We start from the raw sequence: 27753 nt of genomic DNA, 5'->3' as shown, positions 1-27753 counted from the left end.
ATAATTAAAAACTAATTTAGGAAAAGGATTTTTATTTGCTTCGAGTTTTTTGGTAAACGCAGCATTTAAGGTACACAGAGAGGCAAGATCTGGCTTCACTCAACTTCACTGCTCCTCAGCAGTGCTCAGCAGAATGCTAATCACACGGATATGGCCTAAAGAAGTGTGTGAGTAACCCCTACCTTCTCTTCTTGACTGGCGTAGTAGCTACTTCACACTCATAGGGGCTTACGGCTTTGTGTGTTTGCCCTCCCTGTTCAACTATTTCTGTGGAAAAAATAGTCATTTCTGGCATCACTGGTACAGCGTACAACTATATATGTATAAATATAATCAAAATGGCGGAGTTGGCAACGCTGATCATGAGCGGCATGACAGCATGAGCCCAACAGGCAACAGGGTCGGGCAGTCCAGGGATTATCGGACACCGCAGGAATAGCAAATAATAATGAAGTTAGTATTGTTTTGATCTGTTTGTATTTTTGTAGCCAGACCCTTAATCGGCTGAATCCCTAATTTTTGGATAGTTGCATAACTTTGATTATATTCAAACTTTTCAAATTGATACTGAAAATTTATATACAAAAAATGCCGGTGTTTCAAGAGTCATGCGCGGAGGTATTTAATATAATTTGCAAAAATTAATTATTAATATCTATTGACAAAATAAATTATTATTAATTTTTATTATAGCAGATACAAGCACAGACTATTATAATAATACATCCTGGATCAATGTACCTAAGGATGGGAAGAGCATCTGATTTAAATCCATATACTTTATTAAATGCTGTTGCTAGAAAAAGAAAACTTGGAGGAACAGAATATAAAGATAGTTTTTTACCTACTGTTATTCAGCGGGTATGTTGGACATTTTAGCTAGTAATAAGAATAGATAAACTTAAAGATGTTTTAACATGAATAATTTTAGTAGACAAAAGAACTGACACAGGCTATGGAAGAATCAAGACTTCAAGTGTCACACACCTTACAATCTTGCTTACAGTCTGATGGTAGGAGAAGATATGCCACTCCGCCTCAGCAGATAGCAGCTTTTAACAGAAGATCTAATCCAGAAATATTGTCTCCTTGTAAAATAGAATGGTTGAAAACTGAGCAAGATATTATAGTAGGAGATGATATACTCTCTTTGAATCCAAATGATGATTATAATATACACTTTCCTTATAAGAGAGGAGATTTAAATGTTCACTTAGGCCCAGGTGGTAGCCTTAGATCTGTTATGGCTGATTTGAAAACTATTTGGGAACATGTTCTAACTGAAAAAATGGATATTCCATTAAGAGACTTGAAACATTATAGAGCAGTACTTGTGATACCAGATATTTACAATAGGAATTATTTAAAAGAATTGACCACATTGATGTTATGTGACATTGGTTTTGGCGGTTGCTTCCTATTACAGGTTTATAATATCTTTTACAAGAAATTTACAATTAATTACATTTTATTGTATTTCTTTCTAGGATCATGTTGCAGCTACATTTGGTGCTGGTTTAGGGTATGCTTGTGTTGTTGATGTAGGTGATCAAAAAACATCTGTCTCTTGCGTGGAGGATGGTATTTCTCATAGAAATACAAGAGTACGCATGGATTATGGTGGTGGAGATATCACTCAAACTTTTTTTTGGCTGCTACAGAAGTGTGCATTCCCATATAAAAGTTGTGATCCTTCTGAAAAATTAGATGCTTTATTGTTGAATCAATTAAAAAAAGATTTTTGTCACATTGATTTAAATATATGTGGATCACAAGAGAAAACTTTTGTCGTCAGAAAACCAAAAACTCAGACAGAAAAATATACCCTTCAAGTTGGAGATGAATGCTTAGTTGCACCACTCAGTTTATTTCAACCAGAATTGTTTAAAGTAACTGGAGTACATGGTGTACATGTGCAGAAAAGATCAATGGGAGATCCTGAGGATCCACACGATGATAATTATCTTAGAGAAACCAGTGTTTGTACTATACCAACCTTTAACCAAAGTTAAATTGGTTTGATTCTATTCACCTGTCTATATTGAAGTAATTGAAATTTATTTTAGCGTCGAGGAATGAAAGAGAATTTAGAACAAGCTTTAGAGTTACAAGAAGAAGTAATTGCACCTGCTGTAGGTGGCGAGGAAGAAGTTGTCGTAGATAATGTAGATTCTGCACCGAGTGCATTATCTAATCGTGACATTGACGCACCTCGGGATTTTGTTGTAGGCCCGCAACAATTACTAGGATTGGATCACGCTGTGCTTCAAAGCATAGATCGTTGCCGTAACTATGTAGCATTTGAATTAATCTTTGTTTTTCATGTACAGTTTCGGAAATATTATTTGTAACTAATTTTAGCCACCGACGATTTAAAACGAAAAATGTATAGCTGCGTGTTGGTCGTGGGATCAGGTATGAAGTTCCAAGGCATTGGAATGTGGCTTCATAATCGTATATCTCTTCAAATTCCTTACACTTACAGAGCAGGTACTTTAAACTCATAAAATTAAATTTAAAGATTCTTTTGTACGTACTTCAGAAATTTTTAAAAATTTTCCTAGAACAACTAGATATAATTACTCATCCGAAAGAAATGGATCCTGGAATGACTGCATGGAAAGGAGCAGCAATTTTAAGTTGCTTAGAGTCTGCACAAGAATTATGGATTGGCCGACAAGAATGGGAACGTATTGGCGTTAGAATACTAAGAGAACGAGCGCCTTTTATGTGGTAAATAATTTAATTTTATATTTAAAAATACAAAAGTTTGTATATTTCATTTTTTTTTTAAAATAAGTGGTTAATATATTTTTACCATGCTTATTGAATTTCACATCAACTCTTTTAGCTTTACTTTATGTTTATCATTTCTATGTAATGTAATTACATCAATCTCTAAAAGATATGTTACAAACTGTAAAATTTCACGACTCGGCTTAATATAAACATCGTCACCTCCTGTTACATACGCAGATGATAAATGCTAGAATGAAAAAAATTAGCCAGCTATACATAATATCATATAATATTTTATGAACAATGAAATTCTACTCACTGCTAAAAAATCTTTCATCCTTTCGTTTCTTGGAAAAAGTTTTTCTACAACTGCGTTCTGAAACATAATTAGCGAGTATTATTGAACAATGATTAAATATAGTATCATTATTTTATCAGGATCACTGACACCAATATTACAGATCGAAGATGCTCACCAACATTACAGCATTATTTCCCACCAGCGTTCGTTCTTTTTAAGCTTATTAAATTAATAAAGAATTTCCCTTTATAGCTCACATGACATCCATTTTTTCAATTTGCTTATCATTTTTATACTATATATAACAGTAATTATTTGAACATCTTTTTTTAAATTATGACCTTTTTAGTACAAAAATAAATTGCTGATGTCACAAAATTGCTATAATGAAATTGAAATAAGTATTTAAACAGTGCCGTATCATCAAGCAACATTTTCGATAAGTATTATTGGTATAGAAGATCCTTTTAAGGCTGATGTTCTAAGAAATAAAATATTGCTATTTTGTTGTAAATTTGTACAACAGTGTTCAAGAACAAATCATTGCTAAAATTATGTTTTAGACTTACTTATCTTTTAAGACCCTATGTAAAAATTGTAATCTTATTCACAAATAATATATGATAATATCCATATTTTTTTTTTTTAATTCTTATCCCTACCATTATTAAGATAATTAAATTTACAATGCCAGTTTTTTATTGAGTTTTTCTGCAATTTATAAGTGCTTACCAAATCAGTCTTCACTTGCTTAAATATGTGTTTGGTAATTCTAATTTCTTTATCATATGTTTGGTTGCCATCATTTTCTATTACGCTTAAACATGCCTGTTTCATTTTCTTTAAACCAAGTCTTTTTTTTTCTAGACTAAAAGGTAAATATTAGAATATGAAAATAAATAGAAGCTAATAATTTGTTATAAACTTACAAAAATTTATCTTCCTTAATACTATTTAATCTATCATTTGTTCTTTTTAAAAGTTTTCGCATAGCAGAGACCTCTATTTCTAACCCTTTTATTGCTTGCAATTGAGCGTCCACTGATTTCGGCATTGGAAAATCTTTGGGATCTTCACTTCTAACTTCTTCCACTAAACAATTCTGATAAATTTGTTGCTTAACCTCTAATTCTTCTACTGATATTGCCTCGATTGAAGCCACCGTTTTATTATTATTAAATAAAGCGATTAAATTTTCTTCTTGCTTTTCTCTTGCTATTTGTATCATTTTCAAAGAAACATACAAGTCTTTGAAAGTGAAATCCATAATTTTACATAAAAACCCGTAAAGAAAACAATCAATTTACGCAACTACGAGAAGGCACGGTCCACGCCGGACTTGGTGGGGGGTAACACTCTCATAGGCAAAGTGGGGGGCAGCGTTATAGTTCCTCTAAAAATCTCAGAGTTCCTAGGTGGCGCTAGCGCCGCTACTTTGACGACGCCGATATCCCGCCATTTTCCGTCGCCATCTTTCTTGCTGTTTGAAAATTCTTTTACTGTGAATGTGTGTAAAAACGCTCTTAAAGTAAAGTGATTTCAACAGCAATTTTAAACACTACAAGGTGTTTAAAAGTTATTTTCAGGTGCCAGGAACTTCGAAGGCAATTATACAATAATAGTTTTTGCCTGATTTTCTTCTCTTTTTAAAGTAAGTAAAGTTCAATGTTCTCGAAAGTGTTAGATTAGATTCGGTAGAATGAAAAATTACAAAATATGTTTTAATTTCTATTTATTGTTATATTTGTGCAGAATTCAAAACCAATGGACGTGACAACATCAACAAATAGGATGCCTACGAAAATGCCATCAAAATATTCATGCATTGTGCCAGGATGTTCAAGCAAGAGTAAGGAGCCAGGACACTTAATTCCAAAGAAGACAATTGGATTAGAATGGGTCAAGCAAATTAGAAACCAGGATTTGTACAATCTATCTTTAAATGATTTAAATAAATATAAAGTATGTTATAAACATTTTGAGGAAAATGATGTAATGATGGATTCTTCTATCCGTAGGCTAAAGGAAAATACTGTGCCAACTTTAAATTTACCACCAGCGCAAACTTATGAGGATTTGGATGAAAATATCAGTGACCCTGTTGCACTGCGAAGGGATGAAAGTGAAGGTAAGTTTTTTTCAGGTAGTGAGATTGGAACAGTAGATGCAGACACAGTGGACAATACAATAACTTCAATAATAGAAGCTGAAGAAGTGGTCACAGATATTATATTAAATGGAGACACAGAAGATGATACGATAACTATTGAGATGGACACTGATGATATGAACACAAATGCCACCGAAGCAGCTAAACTTGGTAAACTAAAGACTAGTAATTTATTTAACTTAATAATTATTGATTGAAAATAAATATAATATTAATTAATAATTAAATTCTTACAGAAAAAGTGGCTTCAAGAAAACGACCTTTGCTGAAAGAAATAACCAGATCCTCCATGTTCTCAACCGATGAAAAAAGAATGTATGATGTGGCTACAACAACTAATAAATTGTATAGGAGGGCTCAACGAAAGAACTGTTTATACAAAAAGCGACTAGAGAAGGCTAAGATCTATAATAATTCACTGACTATGAAAAAATTTAAAATATTGACGAAAGTGCAGCAACAATTTATTGATATGCACTTGAAGAACTGTTCTAAGCAATCTAAGGTAAGTGGTTTATTGTTATTTTATTATTTTATATACAACCTCTATATACCTTCAACAACCAGTCTTCCTTCATATGCAGGGAAGGCGCATTTCTTTTGATGATAAGGTGCTTGCTTTAGCGTTAATGGCGCAGTCGAAATCTTCTTATAAATTATTGTATAAGTTATTTATATTACCATCAACCAAATGCTTATACAAATTTTTGGGACAGGTCAAACTTTCTGCAGGGATCAACCGGATAATATTTCGACATTTGAGAGAGCAAGGACAGCGTATGCAGAGAAGAGAAAAATTGTGCCTCTTATTGTGGGATGAAGTAAGTCTACTACCAAATCTTCAGTATGATCCACAGCTGGACGAAATCATTGGTTTTGAAAATTGGGGCCATAGGAGGACATCACGTTTAGCTGATCATGCTTTGGTTTTTATGCTGAAAGGAATTGTAGGTGATTGGAAAATTCCACTCACTTTCAATTTCTGTCAGGCACTAACCAATTCTATACAATTAATGCGTTGTATAAAAGATGTTGCCAAAGCAGTAGCTAGATGTGGATTTTACATTCTAGGAACCGTATGCGACCAATCACAGGCCAATATGAAATGTCTCAATGATTTGATACGAGAGAGCACAATCTACTGCTACAAGAATAAGAAAGAATACCGTAAGTTTATATATTGTATATTTGTAACTTAAAACTAGAATGTATTTTATCCAGTATTGAATATTTTGTTTTCTAATAGGAGAAGGAACATTCCAAATAAATGGGCAGGACATTATTATATTTTATGATCCCCCTCATATGTTGAAAGGCATCAGGAATAATTTACTTACCAAGGATATAAAAGTTGATTGGGCTGATCTAGGAGAAGGATTAAATTCGCATTTTGCATCGTGGGATATAATTGAATTGGCATATGATATCGATCAACACGTGGCGTTCAAAATGGGGGATATCACTAAATTAACTGAATATCATATTAGAAAGGATAAAATTCCTAAGATGAAGGTGAAACACGCAGCCCAGGTTTTCAGTAAATCCTTTTCCAACTTCATCGGGTTTTTAGTGAATATAGGATGTAAGTGATATCATTTTAAACTTAGTTAATTGATGTAAAACTAAATTTTAAAACGAAAATTTAATTACAAAATTCTTATGTTGCAGCGAGTATTAATACATCAATGGGAACATTGAGTATACCGAAAGAGGAAGCAATGGTTACAGCAAAGGTTCTACGATTTTTCAATGACTTGTTCGACTCTGTTAACGGGCATACTTTAAAGTCGGAAGATACTCTACGCGCAGCAGTCACTCCAAAGAGCGAACATCTTAAATTTTGGACAGAAGCAAGAAGAAAATTAAACGGCCTCAGGTATTGCTGCAAAATTACCAATAGAGAAAAATCGGTCCCATCAGTATCAAATTGGATTAAAACTATTAAATCTTTTGAATTATTATGGAATGTGTTAAATAGAGAAAATATCTACCAGCTCATGCTAAGAAGGGTTAACCAAGATCCCTTGGAAAACTTTTTTGGCATGATCCGGAGTCATGGACATAGAAATGTCAATCCGTCTTGTTACCAGTTTCAATTTTCATTTAAATCTTTATTAATCAATAATTTAGTCTCATCGAAAACAGTTAAAACAAATTGTGAAGATACTGCTGATGGAAACCTTCTTTTCTCTCTTGAGAATTTCGTGCGATCTGCAGAATCGAATGACCAGCCAACATATAGAGATTCCGCGTTAGATGAAGCTTTTAATATTAATGACAATAAAATAGAAATTACTGATCGAAAACCTTGTAACAAAACTCTTTTGATTTTAAAAAATTTGCGTAAACGTAAAATCTTTAAAAATTGTACTACTTGTAATGAAACGTTTCAACATTTAAAATTTTTTCAAGAAGCCTTGTCTATTTCAGAAGTTATATTACAGAAAGATATTGCATCACTTTGTTTTAGAAAAAAAATAATTGAAAGATTTACTTTAACTTTAAATAATTCTTTAGATTTTTCATTCATTAATTGCAGCACACATTTCGAATATTTTTGCGAGACATTAGTACATAGTATTGCTTTAAATTTTATTTCAAATTGGTGTACTAGAATTAATACTATTGTAGTTGGAAAGGACATTCGATCAGCAGATGATACAATAATGAAAGCAGCTCTTAAGTATAGAAATAAGCATAGTAAATAGAGTACATTCTTAATTTAATTACATTAATTTTGTGTATAATAGAGATTTTTTCTTGTAATTATACTATCGACCATAAGTATATATATATATATATAATGATCTTAATAAAATTAAAACAAAATTAACTTTACATATCTCTCATTTAAGAAATAGTATAAATATCTTTATTATTTCAATCAAAAGCTTAATTATCTTAAGTTTTTTTGAATGAGACGAAGAAGATTTTTGTACTATTTTTATGAGAGGAATAAAATTTAGATTTGGACTATTTTCACCTTCGTATAAATATATATATATATATATATACTTAGGATTGATAGTGTTAATATTAATATGATAAATGTAATTTTAATTATGTAAACTTTTATTTATTAACCCGTCAATGGGCGCGCGGGGTGTCCAAAACACCCCAAGAATAGAAATCTAATGATAGCTTAGCGAAAAATTTGTGCAATCACTTACAAGTATTAGCGTTTAATTAATATCAATAACTTAAAGACATGCAAATGCTATCGTATACAAAGGGAACGTCACATAGATGATATTTATTGAAAATAAATCTTAATTCGTAAATATTTTACGTCTAATAACGAAAAACAAATGGGGTGTCCGTGGCACCCCACGCGCCTATCTACGTAAAAAAAAGCACGCGCCTATTGGCGGGTTAATAGGTTCTATATATTATTTAAAGCACATCTCATGATTTGTTTTCTAATAATTTTACTCTAAATCATGTATATCCTCCCAATAATATACGTTATGTTTTGTATAGGTATATAAATTTAAATTATTACTTAATTTATAATTTTTTCTTTTATATTATTTAATTATGGTATAATGTATGAAAAATAACGTTTTAAACTTGTTATGTTTGTTTCATATCTATTTTGTAAAATTATTTTATATATTAAAAAAATGTTTATCCTTTTTATAATTGTAATTATTTATTTTTGGTATTTTCCTTTAAACTTTAACTATGAAATTATGGCTCGAATTTATAAACTAAACTAAGCTCAAATCTCAGCTTAACAATTTCTTAAGACAAAGATCGAGCTTAGCACTGTATTGAAGGTTAAAATGAGACAATTGATCTTATCTAAGACCGTGCTAAGCTTAAGTTTCGTTTATAAATTCGAGCCCATATACATGGCCGGTATTCATAGTCGTTACTTATATGTATTTAAGACCGACTTAAGCATAGGTTACCTTTTTCTATTAGGGATATGGCACACAAAAAAACTTAAGCAAGACTTAAGCAATAAGATGAAAACGAACCAATCACAGTTTAGCCATTGCCGAAATTTTCAACAGTGATTGGTTCGTTTTCATCTTACTGCTTAAGGTCCGATTCCACAAGACTTGTTTAAACTGGATTAAGTTAATTATGCTATATTCTATGTGACATAAAATATAGCAAAATTAACTTAATCCAGTTTAAATAAGGCTTGTGGAACCGGGCCTAAGTCTTGCTTAAATTTTGTTGTGTGCCATAGCCCTTACTGTTAGGTGAAAAAGGACAATCGATACTTTAAGTCAGACTTAAATATAAGTAACGACTATGAATACCGGCCTGTATATCTGAAAAGCCCGGTTAGTCAGTGATGCCAGAAATGACTATTTTTTCCACAGAAATAGTTGAACAGGGAGGGCAAACACACAAAGCCGTAAGCCCCTATGAGCGTGAAGTGGCTACTGCGCCAGTCAAGAAGAGAAGGTAGGGGTTACTCACACACTTCTTTAGGCCATATCCGTGTGATCAGCATTCTGCTGAGCACTGCTGAGGAGCAGTGAAGTTGAGTGAAGCCAGATCTTGCCTTTCTGTGTACCTTAAATGCTGCGTTTACCCAAAAAGTCGAAGCAAATAAAAATCCTTTTCCTAAATTGGTTTTTAATTATTATAAAATGCTTATATGTAGCCATTAATTTAGTAGATTTAGTAATAAATGCAACAAATGCATTATTATAATAATAAATAAGCAGTTGAGGTACAGTAAACTTAATGTTTTTATATTAAACTGCTAACAAATTCATTTTTTTATTTATTACTTAGTCCAATAAGTTAATGGTTATTAAAAAAAAAAATTCCATGTGTAATGAAAAAACATTTAAAAATTTTAAACTTCGCCAAGACTGGAACACGAGCCCGCCGTGTGACAAACGGCAACCTTAGTAACCTTACCGTCTGTGCTACAGAGCTCACTTGTTATAACAGAAGCAAAACAGCCTTTTAAAGACTGACTACAATTCTTTCACTAACTCGTCATAAACGATCAAGAATTAGCTGCAATAATAAATACATTTATCTCCACAGCATTATTGCACTAACTTTATTATGTTTTTAATTTGAAGCATACATTTTACATAAAGATACGATACTTTAAGGGTGTTCATGCAGTACTCTAAATACAAAACTATTCATATGCTCAACTATCATAAATTAATTAAGTAATATTATAATATTTGTTGAATGTAGTCGAATAACTATGATAAACGAGCATATGAATAGTTTTGTATTTAAAGTATTGCATGAACACCCTTAAAGTATTGTATCTTCATGTAAAATGTATGCTTCAAATTAAAAACATAATAAATTTAGTGCAATAATGCTGTGGAGATAAATGTATTTATATTTGCAGCTAATTCTTGATCGTTTATGACGAGTTAGTGAAAGAATTGTAGTCAGTCTTTAAAAGGCTGTTTTGCTTCTGTTATGACAAATGAGCTCTGTAGCACAGACGGTAAGGTTGCCGTTCGTCACACGGCGGGCTCGTGTTCGAGTCTTGGCGAAGTTTAAAGTTTTTTAATTTTTTTTCATTACACATGGAATTTTTTTTAACAACCATTAACTTATTGGACTAAATAATAAATAAAAAAATGCATTTGTGTTAGCAGGTTAATATAAAAACATTAAGTTTACTGTACCTCAACTGCTTATTTATTATTATAAGAACGCATTTGTTGCATTTATTAACAAAACTACTAAATTAATGGCTACATATAAGCATTTTATAATAATTAAAAACTAATTTAGGAAAAGGATTTTTATTTGCTTCGAGTTTTTGGGTAAACGCAGCATTTAAGGTACACAGAGAGGCAAGATCTGGCTTCACTCAACTTCACTGCTCCTCAGCAGTGCTCAGCAGAATGCTGATCACACGGATATGGCCTAAAGAAGTGTGTGAGTAACCCCTACCTTCTCCTCTTGACTGGCGCAGTAGTCATTTCACACTCATAGGGGCTTACGGCTTTGTGTGTTTGCCCTCCCTGTTCAACTGTTTCTGTGGAAAAAATAGTCATTTCTGGCATCACTGCGGTTAGTTCCTCCAAAAAATCTCATAGTTCGTAGGTGGCGCTGCAATCACGGCCCCACTCCTTAACACGGCAGTGTCACCCCCCTGCAATAAAATTATTGCCCACTTGCCCATCTCTTTCCCTAGTATTTCTTTTTTACTGATCATCATTCGTTCTAGCACTTCTAGCCGCCACATTCATTTCTCTTCTGATAGTCCATTGGATTTATTTAACTACTATCATGGCTGTACGTGTGCAATTTGAAAATAATAATGAAATTGGAGTATTTTCTAAATTAACAAATTCATATTGCTTAGTGGCAATTGGCGGGTCAGAAAATTTTTACAGGTAATTTATCAACATTTTTTTTGTTTACTATATTCTACAAATCCATTTTAATATTAGTTTAGACCATGCTTTATTTCGCGCATGCATAATGAATGATGCAAAATCGTGGGTATTTGGAATCCCTAACATGATTCTCCTGGACTCAGTAAAATAGTCATTGGTAGTCACAGTGGGGGTACGAAATACCCATTATCTAGCATCTATGATCACTGTATTAACCTAAAAGTATTGTGCAATCTTGCATAAATTGTTTCTTACTGTTATTAAATTGTATTTCTTGGATAACAATTATAGCGTTTTCGAAGCTGAGTTGGCTGACGTTATACCTGTGGTTCATGCTTCAGTTGCGGGATGTCGTATTATTGGACGTTTGTGTGTTGGCAAGTATATTTTAAACAAAAATGCTGCAAGTATATGTGAAGTTTAACATTTACGTTTTTAATCAAATGAAAGGCAATAAAAACGGCTTACTAGTACCAAACACCACTATGGACACAGAATTACAGCATATACGTAACTCTTTGCCAGACAGTGTCAAAGTACAAAGAGTGGAGGAACGATTATCCGCACTTGGCAATGTCATTGCTTGTAATGATTATGTTGCTTTGGTTCACCCTGATTTGGACAGGGTAATTTAAGTATTTAATAATTTTATTTTAACTATGATTTTTAGTACTTATTTAATATAATTTATAGGAGACTGAAGAAATTTTGGCAGATACTTTGAATGTTGAAGTATTTAGACAAACTGTTGCGAGCAATGTTTTAGTTGGTTCATATACAGTATTATCTAATCAAGGAGGTCTGGTCCATCCAAAAACTTCTATACAGGATCAGGAAGAGCTGTCATCTCTTCTACAAGTACCACTTGTAGTATGTATATTATATTTAACTTATATAAAGTGGCAGAGAATTTAGAAAATTGAAGCTCTAACCTTTGTTTAGACAGGGACAGTAAATCGGGGCAGTGAAGTGATAGCTGCTGGCATGGTAGTAAATGACTGGGCTGCCTTTTGTGGAATGGATACAACTTCTACAGAACTGTCTGTGATTGAAAGTGTATTCAAATTGAATGAAAGTACACCTGCTGCCATTGCAACATCAATGCGAGCATCTCTCATAGAGAGGTAACAAGTTGCTATAATAATAATGATAGAAACTGTCATGGAAAAAATTCTAATTATTTTTTTTTTTTTCAGTATGTCTTAACAAAAAAACTGCATAAAATAAACTTTTGTACATAAACATTATATTTATGTTTCTTAATAAGCCATGTTGAAAGCAAGCGCTTTAATTCCACTTTAGAGTAATTTTACTTTATTTCATACAGTTTTATGTTGGTTATATACCAAAAATTGTATCAATTTTGATCAAACTGTCATCTTTCTTAATAAACAAAAGTTTTTTAAATGGCTGATTTGAAATAATAATAAGTCATGTTCAAATATATTGACTATTTCAATGTTGAAACTATTACAACTTCGTTTTTTAATGATACCAAAAATATCCATTTTCTTTATCTGTAAATATATGAATCATTGAGGCAAAAAATCATGTTCTCATTACTCTAAGCACAAGGCACTATTAAAAATTATACATAATTTAGATATGAAAATGTTTTTCCTATCATAAAATTAATACTGTGCATTTTCTGCTGTAAATTGAAACCATTCCATTATCAAATAACTTTTGGAGTTTTGCTAAGATTATGCGCGAATGCTATCTCAATATTTTAATTAAAATAGTGTATTATTTGTACATTATTAATACATAAGTATATGAATAGAATGCCTAGCAGGGAAAAAGCAAGAGTGAATTCAAAAAATTGAGCAAATATGTTGAGCACCCTATTCATAAAGTTTGATAAAAAGAGAAAATTTTTTAACCATAAAGTTTACACTCGTATATATAACTTGAAATACGATCATTATTTATTATAATAAATACAAAGTTATAAATACTATGAAAAAATTGCGTGGTACCAATACTACGAATAAGGTGTTCATTCTCAATCTATAAAAGTTTAGAAGGCTAGGGAATTGACTGAAATATCGATGAAGCTAACGCGTAATGCAATTATTAGAAGAATTAATTCATGTCATTTTTAACAGTAACCTTAGATAGAGTAGGAAAAAGGTGTTGGCCAGGCTGTGAGTGGAAACAAAAAAAAAGTTTGATGTGAAAATACACAGCAGTCTGACTTAAAAATTTGTTTAGGACTAGAGTAATGGTAATTGTTCTGAGTGTAGTAATTCTAATGCAGCAGGAGAATCCGCTCGCAAAACTAATATAATTCCTGTCTTATAAGAAGCTGGAATGCGAATATGGGTGGATCCAATTGATGTGTTGGTTGACTGTTGCCTATGGCTTTTTGCTTCACGTATCATATTTACAACTTGACCTTCAAAAATAATAAATGATAAATTAACATTGTCAGTAAAAAATATATGAATACGATAATTGTTTTAATATTACCAAGCACATTCAGCTTTCTCCATTTGTGATCCATTTTTGCAAGTGTTGTCAGATCAGTATTTTCATTCCAATGAGCTAAAACATCAGCTCGACGAATTAACAAAATACTAGGACTTACCAATTGATGCCATATAAGCTAAAAATAAATATAGAAAATTAGAACAACAAATAATTATTTTGCTAATCATAATAATTACCTGCTCTGGGACACATTGCAAAGGATTCGTCAAATAAATTCCTGCTTGGCCAACTCCAAAAATCATTTGATGATGCCAAGCATCAGGTATGTCACGCCCTTCTCCACAGTGTTGAAGATTTAAAGTGGCTATTGGAGCTGCTCCTAAAAATAAAAAAATGTAAGTCTCTCTAGTTTAAATTTAATTTAATTTTATAATCTCAACTTACCTCTAGATATCCAATAATGTAACCAATGAGATAATGAAACTTTCCTCTCAGGATAAAAGGCAAAAAATTTAGCTACAACTGCTCCGTTAGTAGATAAAGATATACCTCTAATTATATCTTTGTGCGAAGCTCCTGCTAGTGATCTGCTAACGAGATATCTGGGCAGTGGTGTGCCTTGTTCTCGTAATCTAGTGGCTACACCTTTAATAAGGACTTCGGCAGAAAACGTAACATCCAAGGCTAACTGTAAAACCAAACCATATAGTATATGGAGTTCGTCGTCGTTTAAAACACTTGAGTAGAATTGACTTTAGGAAACGTGCATCTCTATAAGTACAATAAATAGCAAATTATTTGCATGATACCACTCGGAATGCACATAAAAAGGAGATGTTAAAAACCCCGATGTAAAAAGTCGATATCTTTTAGAGTTAAGATTATAATCACTTTCCTACGTCCATGCTTAAGGTGTATTATAAGCGGCGAATCCCTTATATTTCAATATCGTTGGGATTATTTTAACAATTCCGTTATGATTAAAGATGATTATAATTTTTTCTTTACCAAGGCATTTATTGCTGAAGTCGCTCCACAAGCAGAAGTTCCAACCTGGGTCACCTGTTGAGCTATTGCTTCATGCTCACTCCATAGCATCACTTTCTCCACTGGTAATAAACCATCCAATCTTTCATTACGTAGCTCATTTTCCTGAAGTAAAAAAATCATTTAATAAATTAAAAATATTTTTTGCAAATCTATTAAATAAGATGCAGAAACTTACCAGATCTGAATCTACGCTCTGATTAAAAGCTGTTTGCTTATTCAACATTAGTTTCTTGGCCATCATTCTGTGGTACAGAGCAGAGCTAAGATTTACCTTCCTGGAGTTTGCATTTGAGTTTTCTGGTGATGAGGTCATTGAGGCTTCAGCCCAAAGTTCTGAATCAGAATCTCTATTGTCACTAGGAGAGATCAGATCTCCACTGGTACTGTGGTAACCATAAGACTCTTTAAGAGGACACCCTGTACTACGTGAGAATCTGGAACTCTCCCATCTTCCTATATAATCAATCTTTTTAATACTTTTTACTTCTTATTTTTCCTTTAGAAATAAAGCAGTTTTAAGGAATTACTTTTCTTACCAGCTGGTGTATTTGAGTTTGGTAGCCATGATAAAGGATACTTATGCCTTGTATTTATTTCCTCATTACATTGACTGCTGGTACAGGGTTGTGAGTTTATATGGACAACATTTGGATTACTCTGCTTTGAATTTTGTGGCACTACAGCATTGGTCTGTCTAGAAACAATCTTACCACTACTCAAATCATTTAATACTGGATCTGTTTCAACGCTGTCTAAAACTAAATTCTGTATATCTTCATTTATGGAAGCTAAGTCACTATCTCCTGTATCCTAATATTAAATAATTTTAATAAATAATAAAATATCATAATTTTGTATCATATTTATGAATTTTATTCTACATACTTGTTCACAAGAAGGTCCAGGGTCAAAATCCATCTCAAGGAAATCCATTTCAGGACTTGACCTACCACTGTGGTATTGTTCTTCTGCTTCATGATTTTCCAACAGTTCTTCATTGTCTTCTTCTTTGCTTTGCAGTGAAACTTCATTGTTTCCTTTGTATGTATAGATACAATAATCCTCACCATCAGATAGGTCCCCTTCATTTCCTGAGCTAGAGTCATGCATTTCTACTGGTTCTCTTTGAAGATTCTTATAAAAAAAATTTATTTTGTAAAAGAATAGAGATAAAAAAAAATTATATATTAATGAATTAAAGAAAAATGAATGATTTACTTTTTGTAAGCCACTTGGACCTGGTACTTCTCTATTTCCATTAATATTAGGCCTTAAAAAGCAGCAAGTTCCTTGGCTTGTAGAGCCAATACTGCCTCCAATATTGTTTAAAGGACATTTTGAGCTGTAATGACTTAATTTCCAGACACGATCAGCTTCTGGGCTAGAATCTGAGCTACAAGATACTTTAGGTGGACACTTTTCTATTCCTGAGGCATAGTCCACGTTATTTTTCATGTCAGGATCTTCATTAGCTTTATTAGCTGATATGGCAGAAACATTAGAGGGCATGGCAGTAGATTTACTTGAATAAACTACAAAAGCTTGGTTATTATGTGTACTAGCATTCATAGATGAATTTGACTGTTCCTGAGACACGACCACATTGAGGGAATTTTCACTAGATATCATTTGTTTTAATTGGCACTGAGAGCTAGATTGAGGCCTAATATTTGTATAATTCAAAACTGATGCAGCTACATTTGTATTTATAGTCTCCTGATTACTCTCCTGAACCAATACATTATTGTAATATTTAGTATTACTCTCAGACAAATTAGATCCATTTGATAGTATCATTGCTGGCTTGGATAATGTATCAACATCTTTATCTAAATTGTTATTTAACTTTACTTGTTTGCCACATTTTTTTTGTGTATTCAACATTTCAGTACCTGTGGCACCTCCTTCCATAGTATCGGCAGAATTTCTCTCATCTTCTGGTGAAGTACCTTCTATATCTCCTTTAGAATTCATTTTCTTGCTTAAGGTAAACTCTGATAAGAGAAAAATCAATTAAAATTAAGAAGGAAAAAATCGCTGATAGTACTGATATAAGGAAATTGAAAAAAAAAAGTCGAAAGACAAAGTCGGCAAAACAGACCTTTAATATTGAATATTGTTGAAAAATCACTGTAAAATCTGTTATTCCATTACTCCAAATTTATGTCATTTTACACTCTCACAGGTTTTTTTACCGAATAAGTTTCGTGCTTACAGTATGATCTACGAAACGTTTGTTGCGTGAGAATGTTTCTCTGTCATTACAAACGATGTAACTACGACTAATACCAGTAATACCCTTTATTACTTCCGGAAGTCAGCTGATTACTAGGAAGCAGTCACTGAAAACTGTATCGTTTTGTTCTATCCGGGGGAAAACTTAGAAGAAACTTAACCTAGTGTTATACATTACTTATTTTTTAAAAGTTTTGCTAAGAATTTTTTGTATTGAATATTCTATTATATGTTTGATTAGACGAACATACTTATGTATGTGGTGGGATATTGATATTAAACTTGATATAAGAGCGATTATAGTAATATAGTATACTTGTGAAATGGGATGTCAAATCAAAGTGTGATTGTGTGAAGTGCATTCACGAATAGGTTTAATAGGCTGCTAGAGTTGCCACTAGGGGCTAGGGTTAGATTTGGTTGCTAGAAAATTCCCTAGTTCATTATAAAAAATTTAATTTATTGTTCAGTTTGAAAAAATGCGTAAAATAAAAGAATTTGAGTGATTGTTATTTTTATTCGTATTAAACGTAAGAATGATTAATACTGATAAAAAACGAAAGATAACCAATAAAATAGCATCTTGGGATTAAAAGGGAAACCTGTATTCAATATTGACTTAATTATAAAAGCTTTAATATAAACATTGCAATTAATTCAGAAACAAAAATTATAAATATAATAGATCATAGCAAAATTAAAAATATCCATATTTCTTAACAAACAATTTGAAAATTTCTCATTATACTTTACCAGCTAAAATGTGGAAAGTGAAGCATTTATAGCACAATAAAATACATATATTAATAATTACACATATAGTATATATTCTCTAGTATATATACCCTATAGAATAACAAAACAATTCTTTTGTGGTTAGGTTACATATAGATTACATGATTTACTTATACATCACTGGTCTTCTTGATAACTACAATATATATAAATTTAATTATTGCTATATTTATTGTACCATGTTATTGCTTATTGAAGATTATAAAAAGCAAACCCAAATCATATAGCAGTACAAAAAGGTCATATTTCCTTAAGGTTGATATACACAAACTCAAGAAGGAATATACACACTGATATTTTTCTGTTATCCGTGCTTCATAATTCATTTTCATTGCAGTCTTAGAGTTTGAACTTTTCATGTAAGGCATAAGAAAATTAATTACTACATATTTTCCGTTAAAACTAAATAATTATATTATAAAAAAACAGGTAATAGAGAAGAAACCTTAAAAATTGTCTTTCTACAGGTGTTAATTAACAAGTTCTAAAAAAATTGGTCCAATAATATTGACATTGTATGCCAAAAAGTTTAAAATGTAATAACAATTTAACGCTATTCATTAATAGCAGTCGCAATTTTTTCTCTCCTTAGAACATACATATATATATTAATTAATAAATCGATATAAATCTAACTTTTGCTTTGATACTGAACAATTCTTGAATAAGGCCGCAAAATTTGATGAAAATATTTTGTTTATTACTCATGCCTCTTTTTACTTGATACTTATTATCCAAGACCTTGTTGGGTTGCGCTTTTTATAACACCGATCCACCTAAAAATAACATAAAAAATTTAATTTTACTGTATTTTTTGTAAGTATATAACACTATCATCGTTATACATAATATCACATTAAGGGGATGCATTGCGCGTCGAGAAAGTATTTCCAAATTATCTTCTACAATTTTAAAAATTTGAATATATTCATTGGGACCAAATTGGCTCGTATTGATCTGCTTAATTAACGTAAAGGCTTATTTTTTGGATTAAAAAAAAATATTTAATTCGGATATTAATAATAATATTTTATTTCCCATCAATAATTTCGAAAAAGGGAACCTTTACGACGCTGCGCCAAACTTCAACGAGTAATTTAAGACCAACCAGAAACAAATATTCCCATAAATGTAGAAGATTTTTTGGAAATACTATTGTAGCGCAACAAGGAAAAATTTGCAAATTTGCCATTGTTGCGCTACAATAGTATTTCCAAAAAATCTTCTACATTTATGGGAATATTTGTTTCTGGTTGGTCTTAAATTACTCGTTGAAGTTTGGCGCAGCATCGTAAAGGCTCCCTTTTTCGAAATTATTGATGGTAAATAAAATATTATTATTAATATCCGAATTAAAAAAATTTTTTTTCTTATTCCAAAAAATAAGCCTTTACGTTAATTAAGCAGCTCAATACGAGCCAATTTGGTCCCTATGAATATATTCAAATTTTTAAAATTGTAGAAGATAATTTGGAAGTACTTTCTCGACGCGCAATGCATCCCCTTAATCGTGAAGAATTACCTTCCGAATGTATATTCGCTCTCAGCTCTGAAAAAGTATACATGATTTTTAAACTGCAGTTTGAAAACAAAGTCTTTGTTAATTTCGTCTTTCTCGGATGGTGTGGAGACTGTATAACTGAGTAAGGGTAAACAGGCAAGCGGCCAATCATCCTGGTGGGATTTGTAAAAAAATAGACAAAAATTAGTAAAGACCACCCACAATTTTTGCCAGCCGTCACTGTTTTTAAATTTTCTTAGTAAAAATCCACTGAGTTGATTCTGAAAAGCCCGAAAATGATCGCTGTAATTGGTACTGGTATTTCTGTGCCAGCAGACATGAACTGTCGTATTGCTACGCTGGGAAGCTTTTGCTCCCCCACAGCTTGCACGATCAACTCCTGCTATTACGTCACTCACTTCATCAGAACCCAAAACTAGAAATATGAAAAAAATGTAATTATTATACAAACTGTATTTCAATTTATACATACTGCAAGTTTTCACGTTTAAGTAAGGCATTTTGCTATTTGTAGTATGAACTTGATCTATTGCCTTATTCAAGTCTTCCATCCAGCGTTCTTTTTCTTCTTCGTTACTAGCTGCGACGGTCAGTGACCTAAATATGAATGATAAACTTTTTACACAAACCATTAACATTTAATAAAATTTCTGTTCATATTCTTATCGCGTGAAAACGCCAAATTTTAAACAGTTTTGGTACATGATTACTGGTACTCACTCATTTCCCTGCCCATAAATAACGAAGGTAAAATCTGTCCCAGTTTTGTTATCACCATCTTGAATTCTCATTCCTTTTAGTGGTAATTGTCCATGTACTCGAAAACAATGGGTTTGCTGCTGCGTTCGAAACGTATAAAGTAGAACGTCAGAAAACTATGGATTATAAATTAAACAATAACCAATTAAATTTTATATGTATATATAAATTTCATAATATAAAAAGTTTAATAAAACATATAATTATAATAAATAGTGAATTACCAAGAAGAACATCCTTTGTTGAAAACCCTTTCGACTATATTTTTGCAAACAACCCTGTCTAATAAATCTTCGACATTCTTGAACTAAATCATCGAATCCACTAATGTCTCGTTGCATTTCACAAAGCTGAACGAAATTCACCTATAAAAGTTTAAAAATTCATAAAAATATATAAAAAATGATATTTGATACATAAGGAATTGTATTCATAAAACGCTAACTGCTTGATTTATGACTGTAAGTCCTTCCAATAAAGTTTCTCCTAATCTATCTCGGGCAGCGAGGATGTCTTCAAAATCTGAATCATCTCTATGGTCAAACAGTCCTAGAAAATAAAATAAGTATAAGTATTTAGTTCGCGCGATAAGAGAGACAAAAAATGTTTTTAACGTGGAATACTGACTATCGATAATACTGTTGTAATGCACTAATCGTTGCAATGGTTTTAGAAGGAAGGACGTTAACGGAAGATAGCAATGTTTCTGAGATTCAAAGTCCCTACAGAGCTGATCGAAACGTCGAGAGGCCCTCGTCGAATATTCCAATTTTTCTAGTACTGGTATTAAGTTCTCCAGATATTGATCATAGAGGGGTAGAACATTCAGAAGTGAGTTGTACAGAAAATCACCAATGCTTTGTCTGGCACTGATACTCTCCCATCTAGCTAATCGAGCTTCCATCTCGCGTAAACATGGCCCGTGTGCATCTGCCAAAAGTTCTATCAGCGATACTACACTTTCTCCCTCTTTCTCCCCTTCTCGTCCAATCTCCTCTCTGAACCACTGAAAATTGGAATACCCTTTGAAATATAACTTTAATCTTATGGAAAAAATAAGAGAAAATTTTAGTGAATTAAGTTATTTCTTACCACGTTGATCACATCAAGATCTTTTTTATAAGTTCTCTCAGTCATTAACAGTTCCTTGGCAATATAATAAGTTTCTTCTGTTGGCCACCTCTGAAAAATTATGAGCATTAAATGACTTATTATTATTATTCTTTGATGTAATTCATCTTACTCTAGTTTTTTTAATTTCAAGGGTCTCGATTTCCCCGTTTCTAGCAGGTTTCAGAGGACTGAGCTCTGGTGAGTTGATCATTCCCGAATTGCTGATTTGGGCAAGACCATTGGTCTTCTTTTCAGGAGCTGAATTTGTTGAACCTTTCCCAGTCTCCTTCGCCGTTTCTTTCTGCTTTTCACCACTGGTATCTGCAAATTTCAATACTAAATTATTGTCAAGCAAGTTTAGAGGCTCTGGTTATAATTTGGAGCTGGATTTCAATAAAGATTTTGTGAAATTTAGGGACAAAGAGGAGATAACTGAGCTAGCGGACGATTAGAAATCATTATAATAAGAATTAAAATCGAAGCATCTCATGCTTCGGTGTGCACTTCTAGTCGACTGTAAAGCTGCTGCAAATTTTGTGGCTATGCTAAATCATAAACACCTGCTTAAACATAAATTCTTAACATAAAATTATCCTAGTGCTAATCCCATCGATCTTTTTTTTCTCAAGAAATAAAAAGTAACGTAAGAATTAGGACAAAAACGGGTGCGCCGATCATGCCGTGCTCTCTTTTTCTTCATCGTAAACTACTATTCATGCTCTGGTATTTCTTAGAAAATAACAAAAACTTAAAATAAGGTGAAAATTGAGCTTTGGAGAAAATCAGGAAAATATTGATCAATTGCTATTCCTCGGTAAGAAAATAGATATTGCAAAATCGTGCAGGTAGATCTTTCGAGGCTTGGAAAAAGCGAGGAGCTTTTAAAAAAATAATGGAAAAGTGTGCAAGTTTCTGTGCCAGTGATAATAAGAAACCATTGTTACATCAAACACATTTAATATTGAAAATAACAAGATGGGAAATTTTAAGAACGAGTCAAATAAAGACGTTTTTCTTATAATCGTGCTAGAGATAGGTTGGTTCATAGAACAACGATAAAGAAAAGAACAAATATTACACAAATGACAATTAAGAAACAGGCATTTGAGGGATTACTCACACATGGTTTTGTATTCCGGCCGACCAACGAATCCGGGAGTGCGATAAAGAGAAACGAATGAAGAAAATACTCGAAATCAAGTGAAAAACAAAGTGGGAGTGACAAAGAAAGAAAATGAAATTTAATATAAAAAGAGTCTCGTCCATACAAATCGAAGGGTTGATAAACTGGTACAATAATTTCCTTGGGCTTCTATTACTAGACGAGCTGAATGAGAAACCATAAAAGTAAGAAGACAAAATAAAGAAATCAACTTTTAAGAAATAGTTGAAGAAGAATCTAGTGAATCGATTTGTTATACAATTTATTCAGTTATCATCATTAAGTACCAATAATCAATGTACATTGGATGTCCTACGCTTAAAATAGTCACTTCTCATTTAACCACATTGCCCTAAATTGGCTAATTTTGAAATGGAAATTATATTTCTCTAACGAGAAATAATTGCATTCGTTCAGTTTAACAATAACCTTTGAATGGATCAAATCAATCTATAGCTTGATAAAAACTTTTACAATCTGCTAAAATCTTGATAAAAGAGAAGAAGAATTCTAGCGTAGACGGAGAGAGATTAGGTTCTGATTCTCTCCCTGATTCCCTGTAGAATAATTTTTTTTTTATGGAAGAAAACGATTTTTGGCTTCCATTCAGAAGAAGCGATGCAAAAATTCAGTTTTGATCGTGATGCTTTCAGCGAGACCCCGATCAAAAATCGAATACACGCCTTTACCTTTGAAAGAACAGCAATCGAAACTTGTAAAACACCGAGACCAAAATTTTCTAATCTTAAGCAACAATCGTCGTTCATTTTTTTTTCTCTCTATTTTTCTCATTTTTCTTGTATTATTTCGCGGAGAATCTTAAATCGGAATGCATCCGATTCTTCTTTTCTCTACTTTCTCAAATATCTTCGTGTTGGAAATACAAATGTCAAAGAATTACTGGATATAGAGGAGAAAGAGGGGGGATAAGGGATTAAGGGAGCGGTAAAAAATTTTTAACCGGAAGTGGAAGAAGTTCCACGAGAAGGGCAGTGCAGACCTGAAGCTTCTCGATTAAGCTCGTTACGAATTTTACACCAACGTACAATCTTTCTCTCTCTCTGTTTCCTCGTATATTACTAATTGAATTTGCCACGTTTTACAATAATTTTCAGTAGTTTTGGTCTTCTTCGAAGTTTCTGTTCGTGAAACTTCGCTGTCCAAATCCATCGATAAATTTTCACCTATAGATTCGTAAACTAACGTATCAATATAAATCCACACGAGCAGTCAACGATTCGACAATGCTCGTCTCAACAAATTCTACGATCAGCAAATAATAATAATAACAACAATATTAGTGGATGTATCGTTGATTGGACAAAAATTGTCACATAAATTGCTATTTTTAATATTATATATAATATTTTTTTAACGAGTTTCAATTTTAAACTCGAAATTAGCTTGGACAACGGTAGTATCGGCCGGATCCCAATGGTCCAGGTTGGAACCTTTGCTCGACAAAAATTAAAACCACGTGAATTCGCAAAAAAAATCCATCACGCTAGCTTCTAGGAATCCAGCGGTTTAGTTGAACCTTTAACGCAAAACGGCTTCGAACGGTTGCTACGTGCGTCGACAAAGACCTAATAATCGAATTAGACGTACAAAAGTAGGAAATCGTGAGTGTAAATCCTTGCACGAATGTTTTCAAGCATCGAGACATAAGTACGCGCGATATTCATAACGAACATCGAGAAATATTAAATTCTAAATTCGGTCAGATTTACTAAATAGGGATAAAAATCAATCTTGGTCGATTTTTCAATCTGGCCTTTGATAAAAACGTGCGAAAAAAATGATTGGGAAGCGTCACTGTTTAATAAATCTGACTAAGTGTACAAAGATAGAAGTTTTCATTGACACAGAAAATTCGGGCGAAAATCGCTGGACAAGGATAAAAGAGATTGGCAAAGTTTGGCAAATAATCGAACGATCAGAGTTTTCGCCTCGTTTCAACGGGGGAATCGGTAGCAATTGGCACGCAACGCCTCGCAAAATTGTAACAGTGCGAAATTGTACATGTAGCGGAGTCTAGCCTTTTCGAGAGAGGCTGTTTCACCCTGGCAAAATTCTACGACGAATTTTTTTCTGTTATTAGCTTGCTTTTCCTTGAAGTATCTCGTGCTCGATCGGTAACCACCGTCATTTGGAACATCCCTCGTATGAACCTTGACCTCTAAAAATCTTACTTTTCCAAGCGAAGTTAATTTAAAAATTATTGCATTGAGAAACAAATTATAAACCAGAGTGATCCAACTTAGTGGAAAATTAAGAAACGTTTGCTATAAAATTAGTATTTTTCTACTTGTTAACTATAACGATCGGTACAGTTTCTCCTATAATTTTTTGTTCATTATTTATAATCGAGAAAGCATGTCTTATTTCTTGATCAATCGCTTGACCAATGTTGGAGAAACTCGTGAGAAAAATTTGTCTCGTTGAAAATAAAAATTTAGGGGATGGAGGAGGGGTGGTTACTGATCGAGGACGAGGATTTCAATTTGATCTGCGCGTAAACGCACACCTCGAGCACCCTGTACGTACGAGATACGTAAAGTATGTATGTACAAATAAAATTAGATCGAGCATAAATTGGCTCGACGAGATTGAAGACCTGGAAGAAGCGTAAGATAAGATGAAGTGGTGGGGGGATGATGCGGCTAATAAATGGGGAGGCTTGGTCGTCAATGGACTGGATGTGATAAGACTGTATATATATATATATATATATACTGACAATACTTCTATTGAAATTATAGAGTCAAATGAGCCGAGTGCTTAAAGTCAAAGAGATTGGTGTGTCTGTAAACGTCTAATATTCATATCGACATCGACCAAATGTAGACTTATTTATACTATATATATATATAATAGATATCAAATAACGTATACATTGTGAGTGTTTGTGATGAGTGATTATCGTGACAGGGGCGCTACGTAATGGTTCACATACACAAGTATACAAGAGAAGGGGTGGGGGGAGATAGAAATGAACAGTTACGCGCACACACACGCAATTCCCATCACGCAGAATAAAGCTCTATTGGTACCACACTGCAACTAAATAAGTATACTTTTTTTCAAGGCCACGTGCAAAGTTCGTGCAGTCCACTTGGTACACGAAGATCGATTTTCGCTCCATTAATTAATCCCAGCAGCATTCGTTCCGTATCCAAGGCTCTGGGTCACCGACACAATTTAACCTTGGCAACGGAATGAATTAATGAGCGCGAGAGCACCGTGTACGGGGTCAAAGTTCAAATGTATGCCCCTGACCCTTGGAAAGGGTAAGTTAATCGATCAATTCGAAATTAGCAATTGGTCGACTAAATGTTGGTAAGAATAACACTCGTTACAGTAGTGCTTGTTAATTATTAACGAAGGGTATTCGTTAGTGTATCTGCACAGAGAAGCTTTCTATAGGTAACAGCTACCCTTTTTTCTCTTCGAGATTCTCTCGTGCCGAGGAAGAGCGAAAGAAATTTATGGCTGTAACAGTCCATCGATAAACGCGAGAACTTCGCGTACAGAGGTCAGAGTTCAAAGTTTGGTCGTTGACCCTTGAAAAGGACAAATTGACCGAACGAATATCATTTGGGTACATCGAGTATAGAAAAATTGATTTAAGACCAGCAATTGATCGACAAAATGACAGCAGTAATGCCATTCAGCCATGGTGGAGAACTTTCGAAAGATCCTCGAAGCTACAATGGACACTTTAAAGAATGTCTGCAACGAGCAGTTTTCTCTCTTAGGTAACAGCTACCCCCCTTTTCTACTCGAGTATCTCTCGTGCCAAGGCGGAATGAAAGAAACGGATAAAATATTGATTTTAAGCTGAAATGCTCTTCCCCCCTACGTATTTACACATCCAACGAGTTCGCTTGGGATAAAATCACACGAAGAACAAAGACATTTATGAAATGTTTACTCGATAAAGCGTGGAGATCCGTACAAGTGCTACCTGGGCTTTTGGACACGCTAAGATGCTCTAAAGTGCGATATAATGAAGTGATTTTGCAAAGAGGTACTGGTTAACGTGAAAAATGCTTGCTCAGCGTGCAAGATGCTGACTAGGGAATCTCTAAGAGTTTTTACAAACAGGCTTTTTGGGGTCTTCTAGGTGATGCTAGTTGATCGAATCGATAGAAAAACGTTGCCTAGGAACAGGCAAGGAACGAAGTGAGAGCTACTGAGATGCAACTACTTTGGGAAAATGAGAAATAGATCAGAAAAAGGGTGGTGGGGGGATGTACCAAAATTGCTGGAGAACGGACAGGGAGAACGCTCCAAGTCTCGTAATATGAACTGAGTGATTGTCTAAGACAATGCGTAGGTCGGTAGCTGACCTATAGAGCTTGCCTACAGCAGATTCTTTCGGTAGGTACAAAAGTCAAGTCCCTTGTTCCACAGTTCTCTGATATTATTTTGTGGACCATGAACGATATTAGAGGCTTGACCGTTGCATCTATCGAGCAAGGTCCTTCGGCAAACGCAGAATTGCAGATTTTCGACGCTTCGTCAGCGATTGGTTCTCTGGCAGAAACACCAAATGCAATTAACGAGATTAGTCTGTGCACGCTTGGTTTGTTGGCCAAAGTGGCACGAGCAATTACAGATATTGCTCCCCAAATACAGTCGGTACTTTGGCAGATGTACCAATCACCAAACGAGCTGCCAGGAAAATGATACGCAATTGGCGCGAGTGCCGAAGGGGAGTAGTGAATTCGAGTCCGAAGCCTGAAGATTCCTGCGTGCGTGTGTTGATGTTGATAGTGAGGACTCCTGTGTCCCGTCTAGCCCAAAAGCGAGCTAGATCGTTGCAAATGGGAGAAGCATGGTTGAAGCGTGGTACCCTTTGTGAGCGTGCAGCGCCTAACTGCGCGTTGCCCCCCTCGACATAGCGAGCTCTCATTCAGTAGTAGTTAGCCGGCAAGAAACGATTCGTCAGGGTGCGTGGAGTCGCGTGAACCAATACGTTACGCACCTGCAGGTTTACCCGATAGGGTACATGCCAAGCCGGTGAATTCACGTAGCCATTAGAATAGTTCCATCGGTTATCACCACCTGTCGAGAAGCATGGAAGATGTAATAATGTATGAAATTTACCCACATTCCTAA

At 33.5% G+C, this 27753-nt stretch overlaps 5 protein-coding genes across 8 annotated transcripts; 2 read left to right on the top strand and 3 right to left on the bottom strand.

Moving 5' to 3' along the window:
• Positions 1-341: 341 nt before the first annotated feature.
• Positions 342-3675, top strand: Arp8 (Actin-related protein 8). Of its 3 annotated transcripts, none has more exons than XM_066732135.1 (8): positions 342-453; positions 694-861; positions 935-1426; positions 1488-1979; positions 2067-2286; positions 2362-2490; positions 2565-2733; positions 2852-3675. In XM_066732135.1, the coding sequence occupies exons 2-8, from the start codon at positions 736-738 to the stop codon at positions 2946-2948; spliced, it is 1725 nt and encodes a 574-aa protein (XP_066588232.1). In that variant the 5' UTR covers positions 342-453; positions 694-735; the 3' UTR covers positions 2949-3675. The 3 variants fall into 3 exon arrangements, with proteins under 3 accessions (XP_066588232.1, XP_066588230.1, XP_066588231.1); XM_066732133.1 differs by having other exon boundaries at positions 932-1426; XM_066732134.1 differs by having other exon boundaries at positions 355-618.
• LOC136776347 (uncharacterized) lies at positions 3002-4379 on the bottom strand. Its single transcript, XM_066731799.1, has 3 exons — positions 3970-4379; positions 3773-3908; positions 3002-3115 (listed from the first exon to the last, which is right to left on the bottom strand). Exons 1-3 carry the CDS (start codon positions 4305-4307, stop codon positions 3002-3004), a joined length of 588 nt encoding a protein of 195 aa, XP_066587896.1. The 5' UTR covers positions 4308-4379.
• A 6668-nt stretch (positions 4380-11047) lies between these two features.
• eIF6 (eukaryotic translation initiation factor 6) lies at positions 11048-12969 on the top strand. Its single transcript, XM_066731713.1, has 7 exons — positions 11048-11096; positions 11389-11557; positions 11852-11937; positions 12011-12186; positions 12254-12430; positions 12503-12684; positions 12757-12969. Exons 1-7 carry the CDS (start codon positions 11063-11065, stop codon positions 12764-12766), a joined length of 834 nt encoding a protein of 277 aa, XP_066587810.1. The 5' UTR covers positions 11048-11062; the 3' UTR covers positions 12767-12969.
• A 134-nt stretch (positions 12970-13103) lies between these two features.
• On the bottom strand, positions 13104-17631 carry LOC136776289 (uncharacterized). 2 transcript variants are annotated; one of them, XM_066731711.1, is made up of 11 exons: positions 17145-17631; positions 16936-17037; positions 16262-16872; positions 15929-16177; positions 15580-15853; positions 15219-15496; positions 15002-15145; positions 14438-14681; positions 14230-14372; positions 14033-14168; positions 13104-13958 (listed from the first exon to the last, which is right to left on the bottom strand). In XM_066731711.1, exons 2-11 carry the CDS (start codon positions 17015-17017, stop codon positions 13777-13779), a joined length of 2343 nt encoding a protein of 780 aa, XP_066587808.1. In that variant the 5' UTR covers positions 17018-17037; positions 17145-17631; the 3' UTR covers positions 13104-13776. The 2 variants fall into 2 exon arrangements, with proteins under 2 accessions (XP_066587808.1, XP_066587807.1); XM_066731710.1 differs by having other exon boundaries at positions 16262-17037.
• Positions 17632-18349: 718 nt separating this feature from the next.
• LOC136776054 (FERM, ARHGEF and pleckstrin domain-containing protein 2-like) lies at positions 18350-27694 on the bottom strand. The gene is made up of 10 exons (XM_066731377.1): positions 27620-27694; positions 21598-21788; positions 21447-21536; positions 20982-21360; positions 20800-20903; positions 20579-20719; positions 20316-20470; positions 20068-20192; positions 19596-20010; positions 18350-18849 (listed from the first exon to the last, which is right to left on the bottom strand). Exons 2-10 carry the CDS (start codon positions 21676-21678, stop codon positions 18804-18806), a joined length of 1536 nt encoding a protein of 511 aa, XP_066587474.1. The 5' UTR covers positions 21679-21788; positions 27620-27694; the 3' UTR covers positions 18350-18803.
• Between the last annotated feature and the right edge of the window lie 59 nt (positions 27695-27753).

The sequence above is a fragment of the Prorops nasuta genome, unplaced genomic scaffold, assembly GCF_024137725.1.
Source record: "Prorops nasuta isolate Cenicafe-Biocafe unplaced genomic scaffold, Cenicafe_Pnas_1.2 PNAS00009, whole genome shotgun sequence".
Classification (NCBI taxonomy): Eukaryota; Metazoa; Arthropoda; class Insecta; order Hymenoptera; family Bethylidae; genus Prorops; species Prorops nasuta.
Note: the sequence above shows the minus strand (reverse complement) of the source record. Positions and strands in the feature narration are given on the sequence as shown.